General features: G+C 40.1%; 1 protein-coding gene across 1 annotated transcript in view; it reads left to right on the top strand.

The window, feature by feature from the left end:
* Window positions 1–21,699, top strand: part of LOC143123955 (basement membrane-specific heparan sulfate proteoglycan core protein-like) — a 35,665-nt gene extending 13,966 nt beyond the window's left edge. The window contains exons 13-36 of the mRNA XM_076285215.1: window positions 75–127; window positions 1,237–1,311; window positions 1,442–1,504; window positions 2,114–2,182; window positions 2,456–2,506; window positions 5,273–5,381; window positions 5,668–5,831; window positions 9,495–9,716; window positions 12,491–12,532; window positions 12,704–12,985; window positions 13,821–14,093; window positions 14,969–15,247; window positions 15,609–15,896; window positions 16,007–16,285; window positions 16,501–16,767; window positions 16,869–17,141; window positions 17,350–17,628; window positions 18,964–19,209; window positions 19,618–19,728; window positions 19,875–19,899; window positions 20,076–20,254; window positions 20,371–20,424; window positions 20,527–20,577; window positions 20,805–21,699. Coding sequence (XP_076141330.1) covers window positions 75–127; window positions 1,237–1,311; window positions 1,442–1,504; window positions 2,114–2,182; window positions 2,456–2,506; window positions 5,273–5,381; window positions 5,668–5,831; window positions 9,495–9,716; window positions 12,491–12,532; window positions 12,704–12,985; window positions 13,821–14,093; window positions 14,969–15,247; window positions 15,609–15,896; window positions 16,007–16,285; window positions 16,501–16,767; window positions 16,869–17,141; window positions 17,350–17,628; window positions 18,964–19,209; window positions 19,618–19,728; window positions 19,875–19,899; window positions 20,076–20,254; window positions 20,371–20,424; window positions 20,527–20,577; window positions 20,805–20,848 — 3,778 coding nt within the window. The 3' untranslated portion in view covers window positions 20,849–21,699. The remainder of the gene's footprint in view (window positions 1–74; window positions 128–1,236; window positions 1,312–1,441; window positions 1,505–2,113; window positions 2,183–2,455; window positions 2,507–5,272; window positions 5,382–5,667; window positions 5,832–9,494; window positions 9,717–12,490; window positions 12,533–12,703; window positions 12,986–13,820; window positions 14,094–14,968; window positions 15,248–15,608; window positions 15,897–16,006; window positions 16,286–16,500; window positions 16,768–16,868; window positions 17,142–17,349; window positions 17,629–18,963; window positions 19,210–19,617; window positions 19,729–19,874; window positions 19,900–20,075; window positions 20,255–20,370; window positions 20,425–20,526; window positions 20,578–20,804) is intronic.
* The last annotated feature ends 416 nt before the right edge of the window (window positions 21,700–22,115 follow it).

The following is a 22,115-nucleotide window of genomic DNA, read 5'->3' as shown; positions in this document are numbered from 1 at the left end:
TTACACACCAGTGTATTACACACAAACAAACAATTTCCTCTTTTACTGATGAGAGTATCTCTGTCTTCCTCTAGTGGTCCACAGCAGAGCAACAGTCACAGTTCAACCTCACAGAAAAGAGTTTTAGGTAAGAGATTTCATCATATGTTTACTCATGTCTGAAACATACCGTCTGAAGCGGATGGTTTAAATTAGGGCGTGTCCAGTCCAAAATCGCTATCTAAGTTCACCAGACGCCAAGTGCATTGTTCAAAAGGGTTGTTCTTATGTTTCTTAATTAGTCATGGGTGTGTTTTGGGCGTAAAATCCTTTAAACCAATGAGAGTGACATTTGTCATTCCCTTTAAGAACAAGGAGTGCAACATCGATGAGCATGTTGGTATTACTATTTTGACAGCGCATCAGTCAGCACATCTAAAGGAATTTGCTTGCACACGAGACTGTTAATGCAATACTAGGATTCCACTAAACCTTGCTTTACTAAAATGTGTGTGTTATTAGCAGAGTACAGCCAACATGCATCTGCACTTGTTTATTGGGTCATGTGCCTGACCACACCTATTTTTTTTAATTTACCTGCCCTTAGGCGACATGTTCAATTGAACTGGTACGCATGGCTAAATTCATTACTGCCTAGGGTGTAAGATAGGAACAAGACGTGTCGCACTATGTTCCGGGTGTAAGATATGGCCTTTCATCTTTATTGAGTCATCTTAATTTATCCTTTTGTTATTCATCTCTTCCTGGGTCAGGAAACTCATTGAATTCAAGTATGCAATATTTCAAGGCAGATAAAAATAATAATATGTGTCCATTGTACACTGAAGGCAGTAGTATCTTCCCATGGCTCCCACAGAAACCAGCAGCAATTTTAGAAGACACAAAGCAATGTATAGCAAAACTATTGGTACATACAGCTCTGGAAAATAAATAAGAGACCACTGCACATAACACAAATTACAGGAGCTGAGGGAGCGATACGAGAGAAAAAGAATAGGACACGCATGTAAGATGATACAGTACAGATACATACACGTTGGAGGCGTAGTGGTTGCTGAGTGACATTCTATTGAGTTGACGGTCATATTCAAATTTGCAGTGGTCTCTTAATTTTAAATATGACCGTCAACTAATTTGAATGTCACTCAGCAACTGTAGGATAACATCAGAAAAATGTGCAGCTGTCTCTTAATTTGTTCCATAGCTGTATAGTGTTGGAACTGTATCTTCCACTAGATGGTGCTGTGGCTGGAACCGGTGATGTGGTCTATGCGGAGATTGAGTTGAAGGATACAGACAAGAAAAAGAAAGGTCTGTAGTGTAAAATGTATGCTTTACACTTTATGCTTTTTCAAGACATCTTATTAGTATGTTGCAATTAACACATTAGCGCAGATAAGTCATCCATTGTGTGACCTGTTTGTTTTTAAACTTGTTCCAGCCAAGAGAGGTGCATCGATGTCAGACACTCTGTACTCCCTCCTGAGGCCAGTGAAGAGTCCAGGTAAGAGCATCTGAGCCATCTCTGTCTCCAGCAATATCAACAGCCTTTGTTCTGGTCTCTGATAGCTCATAATTCTAAAGTAAAGCTATTCTTAAGCTAAAATTAAAGTACTTAGCAGAAAGTGACACAGACGGGGGATTCAGGAATCAAACCCAGGCCAATTATATGTCAGGTGGTGACATTATCACTATTCAACCACACCAGAGTTATTTAATTTGCTCTTTCAATGATGAAATGAAGGAAACACAAACATGTTCCTGTTTCATGGATTAAGCTAGTTCTAGAAAACTTCAATGAAACTCTCCTTCATGGATAAGACCTAAGACTAGGATTAGGTTATTAGTCTAGGACTAGGACTAACTCTGTCTGGTCATGGTGTCTCTGAAGTAGTCTCTGATGGAGGTGGGGATGGGTCCAGTGATGTGACGTATGCCAAAGTTACACCAAAGAAACACAAGAAACAAGATAAAGTGGACACCCTGAGTGCCCCCTGACTATAATTCAATATTACAACTAATATATATTACAAGATCAACATTTCTGAAGAGTTAAACAGTCTTCATATAACCAGTAAAATCTTCTAAGGATTTTTTCTTTTCTATCATGAAGATTCAGCTGGCCCCAGTGATGTCACATATGCTGATGTAGAGATTAAGATGAAACCACTGGGCAGTAGAGGTGAGTCATATCTCTGTCCTCTAAAGCAACAGTATGTAGGAATTTATGACTCTGTTTTCACTAGTAACTCATTTTGGTATCTTCATTGTGATGGCATATAGTGATATGAAGGAATATTTAAGCCTGTTGTTCACACAAGTGACCCATGCACCACACTGTTTCATAGCAACAACTTGCTATGAAACCTTCAGGTAGTTATATTTAGCTTGCTTTTTTTAACTAAATTCCCTTACTGATTTGCTAACTTGAAGCTGCTATGTCATTTTGTTTTAGCGGACCAACAGGAACATCTTTACTCTGCTGTGAAGCCTGGCTGTTCATCAAGTAAGGAATAATGTGCCCCAAGATGGGTTGTGATGGTTTGACAAAAGTACAGGGGAAATGGCAAGCAATCTGTGGAGTTTCTTGTACATGTGTAAAGTTAAGAAAGTTTCTAGAAGTTAATTTTGAAGAATTTGTTTGGGAAATCTTTTGGACAAATTGTTAAATTGGGAATGTGTAATGTTACAGCAGCAATTGACATACATCACAAAAACACACATACATTTCAAAATAAGACAAAACACTGTGTATACAATTATATAGTCATGGACAAAATGTGTAAGGCCATCTTAATTGAATTTTTTCTTCTTCTGAATGCAGTAATTGCATTAGAAATGATTGATAGAGATGACGATTACGTGACATTGTGTTGTCTTCACATCAGTCTATGGTAGTCACTTTTTTCAATTGGCCATTACACAGTAAACATTTGATCACGCTGCATTCTACTCTCAAACACCCTTACACATCCACCAATGATTCACGTCATGATCAAGAGCCACACATGAACATCGTTTAATCTGCCTTAACAGGCATTAAGTGGTTGTCTGTCTTGGGAAGATGCAGTGATTTGATATTGCTAGTATTATTACCCGACATATGCCTCTCTAATTTTGAGCTGTATTTTGTAAAATATCAAAAGAAAGTGTGTACATCTGAGCACATTGCGTTTTGGTTTAGACATTTTCTTTTAAAGCATATGATTTTAATGTTTTATTAAGCATTTTAAGCACATATTTTTGTACTGTATATTGGAAAGCCAAAAATGTAATAGGCCAAGCTTGACTCTATACTGTAGGTCATCATGCTATTGTAACATAGTGATCCCTCAACAGCTATAAAAGGAGAGATTTCTGTAACGTTTTGGAACTTGACTGTATATAAGGCTTATTTCAGAGTAAAGCTTTAATGTAACAGATTATTCTGTGTAGAAATCGGTGATATTACTCTATGTAGAGAATACTGTGATTTTATTTAACAGCTATATTACTTGATGAAGAGGGAGCCTGATTAAAACATTTCGCAAACCTTTCTCAAACCTGCTGCAAATTTGTTTTCACATTTTGTTTTTGAATTGAAGAGTACAATAACATATTTGCCAATTTGTCTCATAAAGATGTATAAACATGTAATGCAAGTTTATTTTTGTTTGCTGTTTAATCACTTGACTTCAATAAAGCTTCCCCATTAAATCATGATGTTAATAAACAGAATCCAGAATTTTTAAGGATGCTAAGGTTTACCTCAGAGGTTTACACCAATGTGGTTGAAAAGAAGAAAAGAAACCTCAGACCGAGAAAGCATAAAAATAAAAATAAAAGCTCAGGTTTTGTCTTTAGACTCCTTCAATGAGTTGGGGGTTACGCCTCAAGAGATCTTGCCAGAAGTCACAGAGTCAGATGATGGAGAGGCATGTATTGTAAAGCACGGGAAATGTGGTCAGATGTGATAAATCCTGTATTTTGCCACCCTCCTTCTGCTTTACTCCCACTGAGAATACCGTTTGTCCCAGTTAAAGGTTTGGAGACTCCTCTCTTTGAGAATGCATTAGTAGTAAAGTGGCTAATGCTATATAATGCTGAAGGCTCATGGGTGGGAGACTGAGTGGCCAGGGCATCATGCACTCCAGAAATTCCACAAATTCTGTTAATGACCAAACGCTCTACTTTACATTCTACAAATGCATCTCCAGCCCAGCTAAATGAGATTTGGCACACACACACACACTCTCATCTCCTCCCTTATTTCCATTAATTTATGATTTGTCTGCTGCTATCCTATCAGGACCACACAGTGCAGATTCCTTCTCAAATACTTTATATTTTCCTTCAGTCCGTTACTTTAAAATCTCAACTAATTCCATGTAATATTTTAAATTGTAATGTGACATATTACTGTCTTTTCATGGGACATATCATTCATGGTTTTATTGCCAGAGTTTTATCATACTCACCTGTCAACAAAACCAAAGTTATTTTCTCTGTAAAATTCTCTTAATGAATACATATCACGTTACGGTGACATTTGAATAAATAGTTGTACATTCAAACCATTCTATTTTAATCAAATCCTACACTCGATCATTAAACCTCAACAATATTACAAGAGTGATCATGATATATGGTTTTAATTTGAATCACATTGCTTTTAGAAGAACACAAAACCTAAACACTGTTGTAAGGTTACAAATTGGTGAAAGACGGCTGCAGCAGACTTTTTTTACACCCCAACTAAAGTTGTTACTGTATTTATAATGAGAAGGAGAAATGAGATGCATGTGTGTAGCACAGCTTAAACCATTTGCTACCATATTTGGATGTGTTTACAGTACAAACAAGTGGCATTCATGACACATCCACACTTTTTTATGAAGTTGATGGTGTGAGGATGTAGCACCTAAACTCAGTCTAAAAGGAGCATTGCATGCCATGACACATTTGAATACCACATCAATTTGGAGAAGTAACAGGCCTTCATTACAAAAACATTACTCGAGAGTGAGGGCTTTAGGGGAGGTTGACACCTCATCTAAGGTGTGTGTGTGATATTATGGACTACTATATCAATCTAGTTCTCATTTTGGGCTATTAATGGTATGGATGGATGGATGGATGGATGTATGTATGCATGTATGTATGGATGGGGAAAAAAAAACATCTTTCAAATGTAGCACACAGCTCTCTTTCTCCCTTCCAATTTTTATTTATTTCAGCCAAAAAGGCATCAGTTGATGGAATGGCAGAAATGAATCTATCTCTCTATATCCAGCGGAGCTGCAGCTAGCAATGAGGAGGGAGAATTGTCTCAGCCTGGTCCAGTGGGGAATCAGGAGCGAACTGTCGGGTCAGGGCTTCAGGCTTAACGTTCTTGGAGCCTGGTATGTAGGAGAGAACAAAGTTGAAGTGGGAGAAAAATAAAGACCACCTGGCCTGACATGAGATGAGCCTCTTCGCAGACCTTAAATACTCTAGATTTTTATGATCTATCCACACAATAAATGGCTTCTCTGTGTCCTCTAGCCAGTGCCTCCACTCATCAAAAGCGAGTTTGACCGCTAGTAGCTTTCGATCACCAATGCCATAATTATGCTCAGCAGGTGTTAATTTACGAGAATAATAAGCACAAGGATGCAACCTGTTATCATTGGACAATCTCTGTGACAGCCAGCCCCCACCCTTGAATCAGAGGCATCCACTTCCAGTACAACTGGGCAGAATGATCAGGGATGATCAGGCCTGGGGCAGTGGAAAACCTGACCTTCAAAATGGAAAAGGCACGTTCAGCCTCCTTGTTCCAGAGAAATGGACGCTTGGTGGACGTGAGTGCCGTGAGTGAAGCCACAACAGAACTATAGTTCTGAATAAACTTCCTATAAAAATTGGCAAAGCCAAGGAAGCGCTGTAACTCCCAGCGAGAGGGAGGAGTAGACCAGTCAGAGACTGCCTTTACTTTCCCTGGATCCGTCTTGACCACACCAGGAGAGATGACAAACCCCAAAATGATGTCTCTTCTGTATGGAAGTCGCATGTCTCAGCCTTGACAAACAACTGATTTTGGAGGAGACGTTGCAACACCTCTCTGACATGGAACGTTGTGACTCAGCACAGGGAAAAAAAATCAAAATATCATCAAGAAATATAAAAACAAACTTATTGATAAGGTCTTTCAAAACAGCATTAACTAAGGCTTAAAACACAGCAGGAGCATTGGTCAACCCAAATGGAAAGACAAGGTATTCGTAGTGACCACTGGGTGTATTGAATGCAGTCTTCCATTTGTCTCCCTGTCTGATCCTGACCAAATGATAGGCGTGGCAGAGATCAAGCTTGGAAAATACTTGTGCCCCTTGCAGGAGTTTAAAGGCTGTGGACATGAGAGGCAAAAGGTATCGATTCTTGACGGTGATGTCATTTAAACCTCTATAATCAATGCAGGGACGGAGGCTCTTATCCTTAGCGACAAAATAATCCAGCCCCAGCTGGGGAAGATGAGGGAAGAATAATGCCTGCAGCCAAGGACTCAGTGATGTACTTGTTCATAGCCTCTTGCTCAGGAGGGGAAGAGAGAGTAGATGCGTCCTTTAGGAGGTGTAGTGCCAGGCAGCAAGTCAATGGCGCAGTCATAAGACCAGTGTGGAGGGAGAGAAGTAGCCCTAGACTTGCTTAAGACCTGACGAAGATCATGATACTCTGGAGGAACAGAGGAGAGGTCCATGTCCACTTCTATTTCAGACTTAGGAGCAGCCTCCAGACGCTGGGCAGAGGACAGACAGGTGGCAAGACAATGAGTGCTCCATGAGAGGATAGAGCCATCCCTCCAACTGACATACGGGTTGTGAAGACGTAGCCATGGAAGACCTAATTCCAGTGAAACATGGGAATTGTTCATAGAAAAAAAAAAAGTAATTGACTCAACATGATTCCCAGAAACTTTTAAAATAACAGGCTCAGTGACATGAGTGACTGGGGGAGTCTGGCACAATTCAATGCTCTTGCTGCTAGTGGAAAATGTAGTCTGTGTAACATAATTCCCATTCTATCAGCCATAGACGTACAAATAAAGTTCTGATCTGCCCCTGAATCAATGAACAGAGTGAAGCATTAGTGTACTGTACTAACCACCATTATGAACCGCACACTTGTATATTATTTACAGGAGGTGAGAGATTATGGTTCTGGTCTGGTTCTGCTGTAGGCTGTGAACTGTGTGTAGGAGGGGCTCATCATTTCCTCTGTAGAACACATGAGCAAAGAATTGTAGTGGAAATACACTGTGCAATACATTAATATACATTGTAAAAAGCAATGTCAATTAGATATAATATATATACATATATTTTATACATTTGGAACAGACACTTTCTGAGGCCTTGTTCACTAGTTATCACCAGTGGTGCACTGCTCTGAATCAACCATGCTCGAAATAATATGTTATTTATTAATCTCAAATTTAACCAAGGCACTGAAATAACACCTAAACCACACATGCAAGGCACTTTAGAAGTTCACACCTCTGTCCCCAACACCCTTTTCCTTGAGTTTTTCTTGTCTCTAGCTTCTGTTTCCTCATTTACAGAAGCAGGCTAGAACAGCATGTAACACATGACGACATTAGCCTACAGTGGAAAAAAAACACACTCAGCTCCATACCAGAATTCACTTTTTTTTCTTTCTTAATGTGAATGAACAAGCAGGCACTTACACAGAAAATGACATAAGGACTCTAAAACAGAATGTGCATTATTATAAATTATTATAGATGTAGGATGTTGGTTGGATTTTGTCTCCACAGTCAGTTCTCACCACAGCCAGAGCCATTTGCAACATAATTGGATATGTACAGCATACAGAAGAGAACTGAATTGCATGAGAAAATACCTGGCATGTGTGAGAAACACTTAAAAAAGTATTAGCCCAAGATGATATCTGTATCACCTCAACCCATCACAACTTCCCCATGGCTGACATCACAGGGTAGTCAGAAGACTGGACGTTTCAGGCCTATTTATAGTCAGCATGAGAAACACTATGAAACGCAATGCCGCTGTTTGTGGTGTTGATCTAGTCACTAACTGGGTCTTCATTGGTTTCGTGTTTCACAAGGCATCATTTTGTCTATCACTCTCCTCCCCTCTGTCTCTTTTGTATGCCCTTATTGCTGTTTTCTCTCGTTTTTTTCTTCATCTGTTGTTCATTCACTTGTTTTCTACCTTTTCTTTGTGTTTCTGCTTGTCTATGCTGTGCAAGAGGAGGTGGGAGATTGTGGTTCTGGTCTGGTTTCCGCTGATAGGCTGTGAGCTGTGTGTAGGAGGGGCTCACCAACCATTTCCTTTCTACTGCACATGTGCAGAGGGTTGTAATTGCAGTGAAAATGTACTGCACAACACAATTAAATTAAAGTTATGCATCACAATTATGCCAAAAAAACACGGGAATTAAACATAGTTAATGAATATTTTATATTACACAGAGACTTCAAATAGTAATGTTGATCAAGACTAAATAATTTATACTTTTAAACTGTGTGTAGTTTTTGAGGCCTTTTTGTTTATATGACCACTGATATTTTTTCTCAGATACGACACTCCTTGTACAAAATAATGAGGAGGTCCTACTAAAAAACAAGCTGGTTTATGCTCAAATCTTTAACAAGTGATATTAAAACCAAGTCAATGGAGAAAAGAAACACTTACCACAAAATATGTGTGAGAAAAGGGACTTTTGAAGTTCACACTTGGGTGACCAACATATTTATTTTTGAAGACTCTGTGGCTTTTAGCTGAACATGGGTCAGCTCTCAAAACAAATCTATAGCTGCTGTATCCTCATTCAGAGAAGCAGGCTTGTACTGAATGTAGCTCACATAGACCACATGTACAATACATGACATTTAACCACTATTACCAGCACTACACCAGAATACACACTTTTTCCTTGCAGTTCTAGCCATGCCAATTAGATATGGTCAATTACTGTAATGCGTAACATTGTAATACAGTTCCTGCAAGTTTTTTTCTTCCTTCTTACAGTAATGTGATAAAAGTGATGTAGAATTGCAATTGCAAAAATATTAAAAGCAAAAGACCAATAATGAGAAACTAGTTGCATCTATGTATGTTATATGAGAGATTCAGGCCTTCCTCTTTTAGACCCCCTCTCTATTTGACTCTCAATAATTACATGCAAGTTCTCTCTCTATGATTCACATTCATGGATACCTGTTGTTTTAGTTTCAGGAGAACAAGGCATAGTTGGTATTTTGTCCAAAATGCATTGCGGCTTCTTAACCATCTAACCAAACATCAGTGAAGTAAACAATAAAATAATGAATGTATGAATGAATGAATGAATGAATGAATGAATGAATTGATTAATCAATAAATAACTCAATCAGTCAATCAATCACTCAATCAATCATTTAATCAATCAAGATATATGTTATGTATTATTTTTTGCAAACCCACTATTGTCTGACTGCATGTGTATCTCAGTTATTCTGCCTTACACCAACCTACCAACACAATCCCCCCCCCCCCCCCCCACACACACACACACAAAAACCGTCTACTGTTCCACTCCTCCGCTATTTTCTGTGGGGGAGGCTGGTTTATCCTGTGTGAGTGTCTTTCTCTCTCTCAAAACTCTACCATCTCAGTCAATCAGAAACTGGACAGCACACAGAATGGAGCTCTCTCCTGTGGGCCTGCTGCTTGGTGAGTTATGCCTGTGTATGTGTTTGTGTGTGTTTGTGTGTGTGTGTGTGTGTGTGTATGTGTGTGTGCGTGTGTGTGTGTGTGTGTGTTTGTTCTGGAAGTTTCCTTCTCTGTTGCTTTCTTTACTATGTGTGTGAATATTTAGGTTTCATTTATAACATCATTTGTGTTCTCAGAACAAAGCTGTTTGTAAAATATTTACTTAAACCCACCAGCTTTCATGTTTCAAGACTTGTGGATCTGTGTACACGTGGATATGTTCCGTGTTGTATATGTGCTGTCTGGAGATGTAAAGAAATTTACGGAAATATAAGAATTCATTAAGAAAAATATTTTTGACTTACAGTACACGGCTGAAAATGTCATGCCTAAATGTCTGATAGACTTCCTGCTGCTTTCTTTTGCTGTATATATTTTGTCATGCTACAGTACTCTACAAAGGTAGATTGTTTTTAAACAGAACACTCAAAATGATTAAACCGACAATGCAGCTACAGTACAGATGCTGTTGGTCCCAGAAAACAACAATTTTAGGAAACACCATTTTATCAACACATTTTATGTTGATTTCAACACTTTTGAAGTCATTAGCTTTAGATAATTCAGCACACCTTCACTAGGCTGATGAATTGTGAAAGTCCTGCTCCTGTGTCCCTGCTTGAGGAAGGGAGTCTCTTTTGAGTATGTTAGTAGAGAAACACATTCTACTGGTGAGAATCAACACATCCTTGGTTGAATGGAGCGCACGACTTAGGTGTTGCTACTCAGTGGTGTAACATAGTTGTTCTGGGCCTGATTAGGTGTTGCTACTCAGTGGTGTAACATAGTTGTGCTGGGCCTGATTAGGTGTTGCTACTCAGTGTTGTAATGTAGTTGTGTTGGGCCTGATTAGGTGTTGCTACTCAGTGGTGTAATGTAGTTGTGCTGGGCCTGATTAGGTGTTGCTACTCAGTGGTGTAATGTAGTTGTGCTGGGCCTGATTAGGTGTTGCTACTGTTACAACCACCCGGCTCGTTCTGGGTGATTTTAACATAGGGAGACCACACGTGGATAAAGAGTTAACAAAAAATATATATTTATTAAAGTAATCATGTATGCAAAGTGTGAAGTCAGTATTAATGAGATGGTAAGATAACAAAGGTATGGTGTAAATCAGAGTAATGTGCAAAGCCCAAACAAAAGGCAAAGGCGCCGCATGCTGCAATGGAGAGAGGGAACCCTGAACTTCAGACAGGTAGCCTCTTTTATAGTACAGGTGCCCCAATCAGGTGATCAGCAGCACCTGTGTCTTGACTCCGCCCTGCAAACCGGAGAAAGACAAAGACAGACAGGTAGGCAGAGACCGGCAGGGTCGTAACACTACTCAGTGGTGTAACATAGTTGTGCTGGGCCTGATTAGGTGTTGCTACTCAGTGGTGTAACATAGTTGTGCTGGGCCTGATTAGGTGTTGCTACTCAGTGGTGTAACATAGTTGTGCTGGGCCTGATTAGGTGTTGCTACTCAGTGGTGTAATGTAGTTGTTCTGGGCCTGATTAGGTGTTGCTACTCAGTGGTGTAACATAGTTGTGCTGGGCCTGATTAGGTGTTGCTACTCAGTGGTGTAATGTAGGTGTGCTGGGCCTGATTAGGTGTTGCTACTCAGTGGTGTAATGTAGGTGTGCTGGGCCTGATTAGGTGTTGCTACTCAGTGGTGTAATGTAGGTGTGCTGGGCCTGATTAGGTGTTGCTACTCAGTGGTGTAATGTAGGTGTGCTGGGCCTGATTAGGTGTTGCTACTCAGTGGTGTAATGTAGGTGTGCTGGGCCTCGGCACAATCATTTTCCATTTTCTACTGGTTGTTGTTGTTGTTGTTGCTCTTAAAAGGTGGTTTTGAGGATCAAACACAGATTCACCATTGTCTTATTCTCAAAACTGTCACTTAAGAAGGATGTGGTATATGTTGTTTATATTGTAGGCAGTGAAGTACAGAATGCACAGGTAGATGAAAAATGGAAGGAAATTTGTAATTTGTAATTTGTAAGTGTCACTTTCAATTCACTGATTTTCATATTGAATTAATTATTATAATACCTAATATTAAATGTTATTTTCAAGGGTATAATAAGAGCATAGTTTTGTGTATGAGAGAGAAATTATATTGCGTTGATATATTTGTATGCATATTTTCTGAAGTGATGATGAAAGGTACAGTCGGATATCATAGTCAATCATCACTCAAGCCCAAAACATGTTTTGTCTCCTCGCAGTCAGCTAGCTGCCCATCCTGTGAGTACACTTCATAAATAAAATGGTCTCTGTAGGCAGCCCAGGGTCCTAAAACTGGAAACAAACAAACTGGGCAGCCTGCCCCCCAAACAAAAGTGCAACACTGTGTGGAGTTTCTCCAGGAATAGTGAAGGGAGGGGTGAGCTGCTTCTCAGGTTCTGTTTGGTCCTTGATTGGAATATAATGCACATTGTTTTGGACAAAAGAATCTAAACATAAACATAAACAAGTGTGATACCATGCACAACGGTTGACTGCACATTTAAACGCTTTTAGTGAAATAACTGTGACATTGATGTTGGTAGTGGTGACACTCATGGTGAGAGGAGATAATGATGAAGCACATTTGAGCTACAGTATAATATATTTTCACTCGCTCTTGTGTGTTAGTGTACTCCTGAGTGGGTGTAGATTCTGTTCTTACCCAGCAGCAAACCATTGGTGAGTGTCAGAATCTGAAAACTGTGTGAAGAACTCTGATGAACTTCTGTGTGTCTTTGTGTTCTAGTGCTGATATTGTGTTCCTACTCTGGACATGCTGCAGGGGAAGGTAAAAGTGAACGTTATCATGTCATTTTAAATATGTTGAAATATCCCAGAAACAGTTTATCCCCACATCACAGACTAGACTAATTCAGTTTCAGGACTATATGCCTTTACGTCCAGTTTCCCTCTGTTTTCCTCACACCTTCATGTCATGTTTGTCTTGTGATTTGCAAAGGGACTTCCAAAGCTGTTCTGGTGCTGGATCCTGTCCAACCACAGTTCTACACTGGAGAGTCTGTCACTGTCAGATGCAGCATAGAGGGACAGGACACGTCAGGGTGGAAGTTCAGCTGGCGCAAAGATAGTGTTGTTTACCTACCAGAAATCTGGAGTGAAAAGAATGGATACACAATACAGACTCTGGATGCGTTCCATAGTGGTGACTACACCTGCGATGGTCTCAAAAATACCAGAGAATACAGCAAACGGAGTGAGAAAGTGAAACTGCAAGTGTCTGGTGAGTTTTGGTCACTTAATGTGAACCATAATCATTTTCTTCCACTGAATGCGCTAGCAGTAAAAGACAGTAAGTGAGTAAGACAGTAAGTGCCTGTGTGTATCTGGGGTGTCCTGTGTATGTTGGAGAGACAGTCACTCTGAAGTGTGAATGACAGTCTGACAGGAACTGGAAGTATGTGTGGTGTAAATGCCGGTCTGATAATGTAGCCTACTGTTTGTGTCTTACAAGAGCACGTACAGTACACCATCACAGCCAACGTCATGACAACGAGAAAGTTAATTTTTTTCTAGTAATATATTTCAAATAGTCAAATGGGAAATGTTTCAAGCCTATTTGTTGATTTAATCTTGGTTATTATAATTTATGGCTCATGGAAATCAAAAATCTAGTATATCAAGATATTAGAGTAAAGAATTTATCATAGAAAAAATGTCAACCTGAGAAGAGCTTTAATGAGCTAATTAAGTCAATATACTGGCAATGAATGATGATGTCAAAAATCCAGTATATCAAAATATCGGAATGAAGAATTAATAATACAGAAATCTCTATACAGAGAGCTCTAATCAGATAATTAAGTCAATATGCTGGCAATGATTTCCCTAACATTTAATCTCTCAGTCTGTTCAGGGAAATTGACTTTCCACTATATTCTATTTTTTTGTATTTGAAGAGTGAGACTATGGCAGTCATGTGATACATGGTAAAAGGAACATCTAAACTTTCATGCATTAAATGATAAGTGATGACAAACTGGTTATCAGGTTAATTAAAACTCCCCTTTATTATGTGATGACTGTGCTGTTAATCAGTGTTGTGTGTATCCCCATAGCCCTGCCCACTGCTAGAGTGACCGTAAAGCCAGAGACTCCTGTGTTCACTGGAGAGGAAGTCACTCTGAAGTGTGAGATTGAGCCTGAGAGTGACTGGACGTATAAGTGGTTTAAAGGTTCCAGCAGTGGTCATCTCTCTCAGCCTGACACCAGCACATTGACCATCAGTGCAGCAGCCAAGTCTGATGAGAGTCATTACTGGTGCCAGGGAGTGATGAGAGGCAGAGATGTGTCATCACAGATGAGTGTAAATGTTTATCTTTTTGTTAAAGGTGAGTAACATCTTGCATGGGGTATTATGTATCTTTGCTCTTAAGGTATCCCACCTATTTGAAGAGTGTTACCATGAAAGACTGTGAAAGAGCAGTGGCTCTTAAAACATTTTGTATGGTGATTCCTCTGTTTTCCTCCTTCATGTCACGTTTGTCCTGTGATTTGAAAAGAGACTCCCAAAGCTGTTCTGGTGCTGGATCCTGACCAAACACAGTTCTACACTGGAGAGTCTGTCACTCTCAGCTCTGCCCAAACCTAAACTGTAAAGCCTCAGAGCTCTGCATGTTGGAGAGACAGAAACTCTGAAGTGTGAAGTAGAGTCTGTCAGGAAATAGAAGTATGTGTGGTATGAAGACTGGTTGGATAATGTTCTTTTTGAGTTTAACGAGAACACACATACCATCACAGCCAAGTCTCATGAGAAGCATTACTGGTGTCAGGGAAAGCTGAGAAATGTATCATCACAGATGAGTGAAATGTCAAATGTTGAAGTACATATTGTGCATGTATTTCTATACATATGTTTCTAAAACGGATACATGTAGTTCTGGTCCTTGATTATGATTGGCTGGATTGCGTTCAATGCTGTTGTAAAATCCAACACAAACACCTTGACCTCATTTCGTTCTATAGCACTGTGCTAGCCTACCACAACTTCATACAAACGTTAGAGTTGCTGTGCCTCGACGTTGCTTGGCAACCATTCAGATAGAGGAAACACGTTTCTCCTTAATTCACTGTGTTTCAGAGCGATCTTACCTCTCTATTTTCTCTTCTGGTTTCATGCAAAAATATTTAATGTGTTTTTTTTTTCAGAGATCTGGTATGACATGTCTTATATTTCACTTACTGTAGTAATGTGCTGTTTTTGCAGAGAGACCCAAGGCTGCAGTGACCCTGACTCCTGCCAGTAGAGACATATTCAGAGGAGACTCTGTTACCCTCAGATGTGACATACCAGAGGGAAGAAACACTGACTGGGACTACAGCTGGTATTTCAACAGAAACCCAAACTCTCCTGCAGCCTCCAGTCAGGAGCACAGCATCAGTTCTGCTGATTATCACCACTCTGGTGATTACACCTGCAGAGGGGTACAGAGAGGCACCACTCAGAGTTCAGACATCAGTGATGTGGTCACTTTAACTGTGTCAGGTAGAAAAAATACTTTTTGCTCTTTTACATTTTTGAGCTGTTATCCTTGTGCTTATGTGTGTGCTATTTATTTAGTGTTAATTATACCACACAAATAAACGGTACTTAAAGGAAGGCATTAGACCACTTCAAAGTGGCCAGAGACTAGTGATGTGGAACGATTGTTTCTGGAAGTAAACTTTTTTGTGCTTTCAATGTTTATATTTTAACACAATTCAAATTGGAACACCATGAGGTGCAATGCTTCATATTACTGTAGATGCACTGCTGTATTCCCCTTCGTTTCCCCATCCTGGTGGGAATGAAGTATTAGGTACCGTCATCTAACATAGTACATTTTGGTTGTTCCATTTGTTTCCAGAGGGACCCAAAGCTGTTGTGTTCCTGAGCCCCAGCTGGTCTCCAGTATTCAGTGGAGAGAGCGTCACTCTCACCTGCAGCATACAGGGAGAGCCCCCATCAGACTGGAGATACAGCTGGTACAGAGGAGGGCAGCAGGTTCACCCACAGAGAGGCTGGAGTGACCGTGATGAATACAGACTGCAGTCTGTGCAGGAGGCCCACAGGGGAGTCTACAGCTGCCAAGGAAGCAGAAGAAGAGATGAGAGGGTTTCTTCAAAGAGTGATGATCTAACTCTTACTGTTTCAAGTGAGCATTGTATCTTTGCATTGCAGAGGGATAAAACTTGATCATTCTGGTACTGTGCTCTTCTGTTGTTTAATCTGCTGTGAAATTATTCTTGTTTCATGTATTTACAGAGAGACCCAAGGCTGCAGTGACCCTGACTCCTGCCAGTAGAGACGTATTCAGAGGAGACTCTGTTACCCTCAGATGTGAGATACCAGAGGGGGGAAACACTGACTGGGACTACAGCTGGTATTTCAACAGAAACCCAAACTCTCCTGTAGTCACTGCTCAGCAGTACAGCATCAGTTCTGCTGGTAATCACCACTCTGGTGGCTATACCTGCAGAGGGACACAGAGAGGCACCACTCAGAGTTCAGAGACCAGTAATGTGGTCACTCTGACAGTGACAGGTAGAAGTGTTACTTTTTGCCATTTCTTTACATTTTTTACTTTTTTATTACACAACGCCTGCAGCAATACTGGACTAGCACAGACCTAGTGTGGTGCAGGTGTTTCATGGTTCATTTCCCCCCAGAGTGATCAGTTCTGTGGTTTTCTTCTGGTTTCATGCGGTGACTCTGACTCGTGCCAGTAAAACATTTTCACTCTACATTTACTCCCACAGCCCGGCCTGCAGCTACACTGACTGTGACTCCACAGAGTCCTGTATTCACTGGAGAGTCAGTCACCCTGAGTTGTGACATAAAGTCTTACAGTGGCTGGACATATAAGTGGTTTAAAGACATGAGTAACAAAGTTGTGTCTACTGGAAGCACATATACTCTAAAAGAAGTTAGTGTGTCTCATCGTGGTGAATACTGGTGTCAGGGAGAGAGGAGAGAAAGACCAACCTCATCACAAAGTAGCAGCAAAACAACGATTGAAGTCAAAGGTAAAGTATGTTTACCTTTGTGTGTGTGTTTGTGTGTGTGTGTGTGTGTGTGTGTGTGTGTGTGATTGAGATTGACAGGAACCCTCTTTCATCCTCTTCAGACCCAAAGCCCAAACTCACATTAAGTCCAGGCCACCAGCTCCTCACAGGAGAGTCAGTGACTCTGAGATGTGAGTTGGGTGTTTCCTCTGGTTTGGTGTTCTACTGGTACAGAGACACACAGACCTCTGATCCTGTGGCCCAGACTGATGGGAACTCCTACAGCATCAGCTCTGTTAAAGTCTCTGATGGAGGACAGTACTGGTGCAGAGCTGGGAGAGGAGACCCAGTCATCTATACTCAATATAGTGATGTGGCTGAGATGCAGTTTACAGGTTAGTTTGTTTCATTAGAATATAAAGTTATTGTGAGTATGTGGGTCTTTATAGTTCAACAATGTATATGTATGATTCACTTTATTTAATTATATTCATACTTGAAATATACATATCAAATTGTTTTTTTGTATCTTTAAGATTCAATGGTAACATATATAGAATTTCCATTCCCATTTTAATTCTGCTTTGTGTCTGTCTCCCTTAGTTGTGTCTCCTAAAGCTTCTGTGATCATCCATTCCAACTGGACCCAGATCTTCACATCTGAGCCTCTCTCCCTGAGCTGTGGGGTTCAGGGCAACTCTACTGGATGGAGACTGAGGTGGTTCACAGGCAGAGGAGGAGCATCAAAGTGTCCCACTGACTGGAGATCAGAAACAGGATCCAGCTGCAGCATCAGTTCAGCATCTCCATCAGACAGTGGAGTGTACTGGTGTCAGACTGAGTCTGGAGAGCAGAGTAACCCTGTCAACATCACAGTGCACAGTGAGTTGAAGTACAGTGTTCCATTTAGTAAGAGTTCACAGTGAGTGTAATCAGATATTGTTGTGTATGAAAAATGTAACTATTATTTCATATAGTATCTAGGTTTTCTTTTAGTTGTTGTTGGCTAAAGTATTACCCCTGCCAGGTGTGGTGTGTTTTGCCCATCTCTATGTGTGCAGGATTATCTGGACTCTCATATCAACTGCAATTATTTAGTTTCACTTTCACTATTACCTCATAAGACATTCACACCTGGTGTTGCCCTCTAGTGGTCAAAGCAAGCAAATGCATTTATTTGAAGTCACACCCAAAATAGTGCCGTAGGTACAGTACCCAGAGCTGTGGTACCTTCTGTGGAGGTCTGTGTTCAAGACCAGCAGACTTTCATTATTCTTGGTCTATAGAGCAGTGAAGGAAATTCTCAGACTTTGTCATGATCTTAATCACCTGAATTTGGAAAGTGTGATTGCTTCTGGCAGGGGCGATTCTAGACCTAGAGCTTTGCTGGGGCACAGGCCCCCAACTCCCAATACATTAAAAAACAAAAAAATATGAAATAAATGGCTAGCCTGATTTGGACCATCACATATCTCCCCTAGGTCACAGACATCCTCCTCCATATACAGTTTTACGTCTAGCCCCCATCATGTTCTCATCCGTTTCTTGCCTGTCTCTCTCCTCCTCCTCCTCCCCCTGCCTGGTACTGGACTGCCCAGCCTGTGCTCTCCCTCCCCTCTCTTCTCCTTCTCTTCGACCTTCTTTTCCTCCTCCTTCTTCTCCAGCATTCTCTCCCTCAATTGTTGTAGCAGCCACTATCCAGCAACATCCAAACACATAGGCATAAGTAGGCCTATACTCACTGCATGAATTTAATAGGCTTTCCTACTAACACAAGGGAAGCTTATTTTTAGTCAAAATTGAGATATACTTCCCTCCCAGGCAAGGGTCCTATAGACATCCTGGCAATACTGCAGTTCTTTAGCTTAAATAGCCTACTAAAGCCTTCATACTGACTTTTGGTGATAATTAGCAAATGTAGCCTATAATAATCTACACAGGTTACCCAGCTACAGAGGTGCTATTTCCTGATTAGCTATTATGGCCCCTTTCTTTATTCCTTGTTTTTTTTTTTTATTGGCTGGTAAGTGACAGGCTCGAGCCATGATTAAAGCATGCACGGAGATGCGCTCATGAATGACGTTTCCAGCTAGAGCCGCGCTAGAATTTTACTGGGGCACTGGAGACTTTTACTAAGGCACGTGCCCCAGTGAATAAGGTCTAGTGATGCCCCTGGCTTCTTGTATAAACAACCAAATTAGTAAATGATGTGTGCAGATGGAGATGTGATCCTGGAGAGTCCTGTCCATTTTGTGACTGGGGGAGATCCTCTTACTCTGCACTGTAGATATCGCCATCAGCCATCAAACATCAGTGCTGACTTCTATAAAGATGGGACACTCCTGCAGACCTCCACCACAGCAGAGATGACCATCCCTGCAGTCTCAAGGTCACATGAAGGCCTCTATAAGTGCAACAACCCAGAGAAAGGAGAGTCACCAGAGAGCTGGGTCACTGTCAGAGGTTTGAAATATTAATATTCAGACATTTGTTATATAGGGGATGATGTATAGTCCACCGGTCTTTATAAGCAAATGAATCCTGACATGACCAACAGTATCCCAGCATGCAGTGGAAGGCATTCAAATACTGACTAGTGGACTTTTCATTATCTACTCTCTCGAAAGGAGAAAAGAAACTTCATGCAGAATGACATGAAAGGGGTGAATCAGAAGCCCAGAACATGTTACTGAAGTCAGTGGTCATGATATTTCTGAAGGTATTATTATATATATATAGGTATATTTGACCTACAAATGTTGGGACGGCCCATTCACTTCAGTGGTATTTTCTGCAGCATTCTGAAGAACAAGTGATTGTCACTAACCACTATGTCCTTGTACTGAGTGATCACTGAGTTCAATATTTCAGATGCTGGATCCTCCATGTTGGTGGTAGCAGTGGGTGTGGTGATGGGACTGCTTGTTGCCTTTGCTCTGGTCATTTCACTGGTCCTGCTGCATCGCTCCTTCAAAGTTAAAGGTAAGAGTAAAGGTTTTTTGTTTACAAAACTTCTTCCTGTGTTGCATCTGACATATTTTTTTACATTCAAGACAGTTTTTTAAATATAGAAAAGATAATACCTGGCTTTGTACTGATGTTTGTAAATATTCTCTCCTGAGATTCAGGTTCTGGTACAATGAAGCGAAACCTGTAAGTTTTCTTCACAGTGTTACATTTCATTTGTTAATGGGACGCTGAGACTTCCTCAGAAATTCCTTAAACCTGAACATCACAGATTATTGGATTACCAGTTTTAATAATCTGGTTATTTTCTTAAGGTGGGATTCAACAGTCAGTCACATGATTACATTGTCAGCACATTTCAGATTCCTGTGCCCTTGTAGAGACCAGAAACATCAGACCACTGAACACAATTCAGATCCAGACCAGAGGACCAATCAGATTTCAGATCAAGACCAGAGGACCAATCAGAGTTCAGAACAAGATCAGAGTCAGTCTGCAGGAAGACAGGGTGCTCAGTCAGAGTATATGCCTCTGCAAAAAAGTAAGACTGACTTCTATGATGTTATTGGTGTTGTATTCATGGTAATGTAATTTATGGTTTGGATTTTTGTCTCATTTATCTCATTGTAAATATTTATCATTAATTTATTTACATAGGATGTACAGATGACTATGAAACCATCACACCCATGTATATGCCACTGCAGAAAAGTCTGTGTGTTTGTATTTTGAAGTATCTCGATATATATATATCTGGATCTTCTTGCACTATATTTTGGTTTACTTTTTCTGAATCAAATCTATCTGCAACAGGAGCTACAGATGTCTATGAAACAATTAAATCATCCAAGGACTATCAAGAAGGTAGAATATTAAAAATGTCATATACAATTTCAACCAAGGGGATTGTTTTCAATATTCCTGCTATGTATTTGTGGTAAACACATAAAGGTACCATATAGAGCAGTCATGGGCCTGACAGTGAAAGATAATTTTACTTTATTATCAAAACTAAGTATTTATTGAAAACAAAGTTAATCTATAATTTATGATGACCATCCTGCTAACCTCTGTCTTCCTTTGTACTGTAGATTATGAGGAGGGATATGACGATGTGGATGTCACTGATATTTGAGAAAATGAAAAATATGTAACTTGAACAGTGAGAGGGAGAGAAATAGAGGTAAGGACAGAAAATGTCCACTGAATATTTGAAAGTTGAATGATGCATGGTTCACTGGATGAGGAATTATAAAAGCAGTATGATGTAAGTTATGTCAGTATCATAAACGTGCTAATTACCAACCACTTCGTTCGAAAATTCTTAAAACAACAATGTTTTTTAATACTTCAAAATAACATTTGCTAAATGAACCTTACATTTTTCAGTAGCCATAGGTGTGTAGATTTGAACAAAATCTGGTTTGGTTCTTACCGGGGCTTTTACTGCCTGAAATATAAACAAATATTTTGTTTACCACGCTTGGAGGTTAGTGCTGGGCTGGTGGGTGCTTATTCCCAACCTTTCTCAGGCACATGAACTGTTAGCCAGAGAATTAAGTTTCAAATTAAGTGTATTACTTTCTCTATGGGACAAAAACACAAAATTACTAGTTATAATTAGTGTGTGTTCATTAAAAAAGAAACCAGCAGCACAACTTGTAGTTGTAAATATATGTGTTACCTAAGCACATTATTGTAGGCTAATGTACTAACCACCATTACATATGAACAGCGCACGTTATTGTTATGTAATGGTGGCAGGCAACTTACAGCAGCTTACACATTACTTAGTAATTTAGTAAACAATAATGTGATTGAAATATTGCTCAGTATTTTTGTTTTCAAACATTTTACAAGGTTACTTTATCTCATGTAGACTTTCTGTCTTTAATTATTGTAATACATGATTTTAAGTGGTGAATTTTTGTCTCTAATGGGCATTTTTACACAGTTAAATGTAATTTAAAGGACAGGTTCGGTATTTTACACTTAAAGCCCTGTTTTCAGATAGTTTATGATTAAATAGAACGTTTAAGATTGAAATTTGGACACATGCTGCTGTCCTGAGAATTTTCGGTTTCTGTGGTAGCGCCCCCCCTCCTCCAGAACGCTGCATAGGTGCATTGGAACAATCCTTCCTAAAACGCATTAAACTTTCGTTTACAAAGACGTGAAACTCACCGAGTGGTCAGGGGTGTTCGCTGATATGCTCACACAAAAATCTCTGCAAAAGACGCTTTCCAACAGGTGTTTACCATGCGTTGTAAAACTGTGGAGCTATTTTTCCAAACGCCTCACACCGTACATTCTTCCGTTGAGAGCTTGAATAATAGACACTCCAGCCCAGTTGGTGGCGATAATGCACCTTACACCGTCTTGCCAATTACAAGCAAGCCACT

The sequence above is a fragment of the Alosa pseudoharengus genome, unplaced genomic scaffold (assembly GCF_046254945.1).
Source record: "Alosa pseudoharengus isolate Yale_2024_CS ecotype anadromous, Long Island Sound unplaced genomic scaffold, YU_APseudo_1.1 YU_APseudo_1.1_scf_15, whole genome shotgun sequence".
NCBI classification, from domain to species: domain Eukaryota; kingdom Metazoa; phylum Chordata; class Actinopteri; order Clupeiformes; family Clupeidae; genus Alosa; species Alosa pseudoharengus.
The sequence above is the reverse complement of the archived record's forward strand: the minus strand, read 5'-3'. Positions and strand labels throughout refer to the sequence as shown.